Below are 6,000 nucleotides of genomic sequence, written 5' to 3' on the forward strand. Positions count from 1 at the left end.
ATTCTGATTATGATAAATGGTCATAGTTTTATAAAGCGCTTTTCCTCCTTCAAGGCACTCGAAGCGCTTTACATCAAGGAACCGCTCACCCATTCACACACTGGGAGCAACATGGGTTAAGTGTCTTGCCCAAGGACACAACAACAGCATTCATCTGTGGGAGCTGGAATCACACCGCCGACTTATCGGTTAGCGGACCTGACCGTTCGACCAATGATATTTACTTCAAGACTGGGGTTCGAACCACCAATCATCAGATCAGCAGCTTAGCTTAGAGTTTCTATTGTTTTTCAGAGCGGAATAACAACTAGCATGCTAATCACGCACTTCCTGATTATTGGACACTAAAACGCAGAAAGTACACATCGTTTAATTTACATTTTGTCTTGGTCCAGAACAAATACATTGTATAAGAAGTTTGAGGTTAAAATATGTCTACTGTGTGCTGCATCTAATTAGAAAGTGTTCTATTATCCAATTATCAGGAAGTGTGTGTTAGCATGCTTGTTGTTGTTAGCTGCAAAACTCTGCTCCACTTCGCTGTGTTGAGGAAAGTGCTAATAAACGGTGAATAAATGAACTGTTTTAAGTTTAAATGGTCACTAAACCGACCCAAATATAAACTCAGTTCTCATTCAAATAAACAAGAATAAACCTTGTTCTTTTCCTATGAATTATTACAGTTGGGCCACATTTTATACTTTTTAAATATGTAAATAAATGCATTTTGTAATTCCCTGGTTCAGTCTCTGGTTTGTCATACTTGGCTGTGACTGTTTATCAGCCGTGTGGTCCTCTGGGAAATCCAACTCAATTCATGTATTTAATTAACTGCAGCGTTTAGACCTGCTGTGTGAATTATGTCCCTCCCAGACCACTGTACGCTTCGCTGTGTCTACTCAAAAGTGATTTACAGTCATCTAAAACTCCCTGTCACTCTGTAGCTAATCAACAACTCTCATTTGATTGGATTGGTCTGAGTTGGAACATAAGATTGACATTTTATGAAATAAGAAGTAAAAAAGAAATAAAATACTGATTCAAATGCATGGTCATATCAGTTTGGTTGGTGAATATGTCTTACTATGATTTGTCCATATTTATTAGTGGTGTGAGGTTCGGCTCATTTGAACGGTTCCTTAACGTGAATGGCTGTACCTAGATCTCATTTTTTCAAAGAACTGAATCTTTTTCTTTCTAATTTTTATGCATTTGTAAACTGATTAACCCTGAACCATCATAAGAACCAGCACAGAAGCAGAGCAGGGGACACAAGTGACAGCTCTGAGAACAAAAAACAGATTTGGCATCATAATAACAGTTCAATATTTTAGTTATTATTATTGTAGTGCAGTGTTTTATTTAGATTATTCATAATTACAGCTAGGTCACATGGGAGGAGCCTGGGAACGCCTTGGGGTCCCACCGGAGGAGCTGGAGGATGTGTCTGGGGTGAGGGAAGTCTGGGAGTCCCTGGGTATGAGCGAAAGAAAATGGATGGATAATTTCAAAGGGTAAACACTCTCCCACTCTCAGTTTGAACCATTTTAAACACATCAGAGTCTTGGTTGTTTCTCTCTGTGATTAATTTGTAGTTAAAATTCTCAGATTGGCTTTTGTCATAAATACAGTAAAAGAGCCAATCTTTTCAACAACTCTTTAAAATGTACAGATCCAAAAGATGCAGATCCCCTAAAAGAGCTGCATTAGTATTAGTTTCCTAAGTTATCATTAAACAAGACTCACAACAAAACACATACTTACAAAATTCACTTTAGTTAAATACTTCCACCTTGCTTTTAACTCTATGTAACTTCCCTCATGTTATACAGTGACCTATATATACCCCGCGTTCACCTGCACCTGCTCCTCCTCAGTGTATTTAAAGAAAACAAACTTCACATGGCTCTAGCCTTGAGTGACTCACTGTGTCTGTCACTGCTGAATCAGGTTAGCGTCAGGGCGAACGATGTGGCGCTAACACGTGAATCACAGCCAACACAGCCACCTAATTACCCAATACAAGGTTTATTTAAAACAAGACGCTGTTTACTGTGAGAGGGCAAATGGGAATAGCTCGGTTTTGGCACGAACTGCAATAAAAGCGTGCCAATGTGAATAAATTAGCAGGTGAGGGAACCGTGATTGTATGTTTGTCCGTTGTGTCCTGAGAGCTGGGGCTGGTTCAGAGAAAGCTGGTGACCTACTTGTAATAAAAAGCATAGTTCTTGTTTTCTAGCGTTTCAAACTATTTACAGGTGGCCAGGTGTGTTATGTTCTTAATAAGCAAATTTTGCATTAGCGGAAATAGAATGGGCTGTTGAGAAAAATTAAATAGCAGATATATAAATGAGATTTGTAAATAGTTAAGGATTATCTCTATCCTTTGTACACTTACTCTATCCATGTATTTTTAAAATGTTTACATTCGCTATATAAAAAAGCCACATACTCTTTTTTTCCCTCACTGTCTGACATGAAATCAGACTAAACTTTTCCTGTTTTAGGTCTATTAGGATTACCAAAATTATTTCTATTTACTAAATGCTAGAATAATCAGAGTAGGATTTTTTTGACAAACCTGAAACATACTGCTTCTGTGCTATAATGCTATAATAGATGTTGTTGGCAAGATAAATTGTGAAACGTAACATTGCCCATTCTCCCATTGCCTTATGCTCATTTTCAAGCACAGTTTTCTGTATTTTAGCTAAACAAATGACAATATATTCAATTTTTTACTGTTGGCTGGTATAAAATTGGTCAAAAATGGGGACACCTTGGAGATTTCTTGTATAAAACTGCGACAAATCAATAGTTTTGGATAAATCTGCTGGGACATGGGACACAGGGCTTAAAACTGAGACTGTCCTGGGGAAATAGGGACGTGTGGTTACCCTACTTTTTGCAGTAAAAGTATATGCAGTCTTGGTGGCTTTGTAGTATATTAATAGAATGTCAACCTGATCACTTATATTCGCAACGAGTGGATTATTCTGCTATACTGTATTTAACAAAGGGAAAGGGAACAGTTTGTGTAAAATCAATTTTTATGAAATTTTAACCGTATCATAACTGTGTTCCTTCAGCATTCGTTTACTCAAAGTTTTTTGATAGATTTTTGAGTAAATCTGTATTGTGAAGATTCATTTGAGGCTAAAGTGCTCAGAAAATTTCAGTTTTCACCACAAAAATTCAGACTTCCTGTCACACATGTAGGGTTCAGAAAAGTCACAAAGCCACTTTTCAACTATAAAAACCCATCAATGAAATTCTGTTACTTGTTGCTATGGTGAAATGCCACTATGCCATTCAGCTCTGCAGTTATGAACAGGAAGTCTATAGAGCACTTTCTGTTAAGCTGTTTAAGATCAATATTGTGGTTTACAGTGAACGCAGTATAAATAAATGATCTACATATGAAGAGTTCAATAGCAAAAACAGATATCACCGTTTTGAAAAATTGCCAAAAAGTGTTTTACTTTTTGTTACAACCTTCTAGAGATATTAGCAATGACAATAAAACATAGTGGATTTTATCAAGAAGGGATGGAATTATGTTTTGATAGCAGTAAAATACATTTGGCTTTTGGAAATAATAAAACGCTAAACCTAGAGAAAACTGCAAGCCTCCGATGACTTTTTTAAATGGCACTTCTCTGTTTTTGCAAATTAACTCTTCATGTGTCATAATTTAATCCTGAACACCCCCCATATGTCATCTTTAACAAACACGTGCTTAACTACCGTGTCTCAGTGAAATACAAGAGCTATAAATGTTGTAATCCCATCTGAAACAAACACCTGCCCCGTAATACACACAGAAATGAATATCTGTTTGAAATATTTTGACATCTTCTCTTACCTCAGTGAGATGCGGGTTGGGGTTGAAGCCACACTGGTTGCACACCGTGGCCTTACACTGCGTACAGGTGTTGTAGTTGGGCACCGCCGGAGGGTTGGACAGCTCTGTGGTGGTGCAGACGGGACATAGCTTACTGCTGGGCATGGGGGCGATCTGCGGCAACGGTGCATACGGCGATGTAGGCGTCAGACCGCGATCCGGGGACACCGACGGAGACCGCCCAGTTCTGGACCCGCCCCCCGATCCGCTGAAGTCCACCTGGAGGTTTCGACGGGAGGCGTGCTGTCCCTGGTTTTGCCCCCCGTGGACGCCCATGCCAGAGGAGGAGGACCCCCCGGGACCGTGAGCCATGCCCGGACCATGGCTCTGCGCCTGGGACATGGGGGTGGGGCTGGACTGCATGTGGCGGGGGGAGCTGGTGCTGTCGTGGGTGGCCAGGCGGTACGGTTCTCCCGCCCGAGAGCCGGTGCCGACGCCCATGCCCATTCCGGCGCCCATACCTCCCGTGCCCATGCCTCCTCCGTACCCGCCCATACCCCCACCCATATTACCACCCATACCTCCACCCATGTTACCCCCACCCATTCCACCCATACCGCTACCCATGCCTCCTCCCATACCCCCACTCATATTACCACCCATCCCTCCTCCCATACCACCACCCATACCACCCATACCTCCTCCCATACCGCCACCCATACCTCCTCCCATACCCCCACCCATCCCTCCTGCCATCATCCCGGAGCCAGTCATTCCACCCATTCCCATTCCTCCGCCTCCTCCTCCAGGCTTGGGACTGCCCATTTGACCCATCGGACCCCTGCGAGAGACAAAAACAGAAAAGGGGAGGAGATTTATTTTAGATCGGAGATTTTTTTTGTGTTGCATTCAAAAACAACCTGAAATATTAAAATCCACATATGCTGTTGAAAGAAGGATGATTTTCAGCTCAACATTGGAGTGATTTTTATGGTTTTTGAAGGATTTAAATTTTAATTCTTAACTTGACATGGAAAAAAAATTATTGCATTCTGGTTCAGCTTAGCAAAAACTACAGATTTCATTACATATTGGTAGGTAGCCTTTTTTTTTTACCACATATAATTAACAATAAATAATTAATAAAACATTAACCAGACAAAATAAATATTGTAAACTGCTCTTTCTCAAGCTAATAAATACCACTGAATAGCTGAATGAATGAGAGCTATAGGCCACCGCTAAATGTCACTCCATATGAACAAGCTCAATTATGAAACCACAGCAGGTGCAGTGGTACAGGCAGCAGATAATTAACCACTCACTCTCTCACACAAGATGTTTGGACCAGGAAACTACTACAAATGATTATGAGCAGTGCTGTGAAGTGGTAGTATTGTACTATATAAAGAACATCATTATGTGATGTGATATTTATTGGAGTAGACAGGCTCATGGTATATACGTACAGTATACTTGAATCCATTTGTGAGATCATTACTGTCATTTTATTTCAAAACATAAAGAGATGTGTTTCATAACATCCTGCATTTCTTTATGTTGGATGTATAGAAAAGAAACAAAGCATGGCTGAACGATTTGGAAAAAATATATCTATTTTTTTATTTTCCTATCAAGCACTGAAATTGGATTTGCATTTTTTAATAATAATAATAATAATAATAATAATAATAACAATCATTATTATTATTATTATTTTTATTCTGTTCAAAGTTCACATTTTAAACACGTACAAAACTGACAAAAGTACTGATATGACAAACTAATACAAGAATCAAATGTCAAAATATGTTTGTACAGATCTAAACTACAGGATTAGTTTTTTAGGTTATTTTCACATTGTTCTACCATGTATAAAAACGACCTTAGATTTTGTTTGTTGAGGAAACTACGCCCTTTCTAACTGCAGTTTTGATTTGATTTGATTGTGATTAATCCTGCAGCCGTAGTGCAAGGATCACAGTCTGTGTAGTTCCCTGATTTCTGCTGCAACAAGTCCATTAATATACAGCTCAATTTATTTTTTATCTGGTGGAGGGATGCCTGTTTTTTCTCCCTAAATATGGTATTGCTGTGGTTTAAATATTCTGCAGTATGGCATAAACATTCTTTTACTATTTTATTGTTCTTGTCTA

The 6,000-nt window shown here is 39.3% G+C and overlaps 1 protein-coding gene across 1 annotated transcript in view; it reads right to left on the reverse strand.

Annotated features, from left to right (window-relative positions):
* bsna (bassoon presynaptic cytomatrix protein a) overlaps positions 1-4,627 on the reverse strand; it is a 98,772-nt gene extending 94,145 nt beyond the window's left edge. The window contains exons 1-2 of the mRNA XM_055223221.1: positions 4,525-4,627; positions 3,866-4,425 (exon numbers count right to left, since the gene is read on the reverse strand). Coding sequence (XP_055079196.1) covers positions 3,866-4,425; positions 4,525-4,627 — 663 coding nt within the window. The remainder of the gene's footprint in view (positions 1-3,865; positions 4,426-4,524) is intronic.
* Between the last annotated feature and the right edge of the window lie 1,373 nt (positions 4,628-6,000).

This window comes from Periophthalmus magnuspinnatus, chromosome 7 (genome assembly GCF_009829125.3).
Source record: "Periophthalmus magnuspinnatus isolate fPerMag1 chromosome 7, fPerMag1.2.pri, whole genome shotgun sequence".
NCBI lineage: Eukaryota > Metazoa > Chordata > Actinopteri > Gobiiformes > Gobiidae > Periophthalmus > Periophthalmus magnuspinnatus.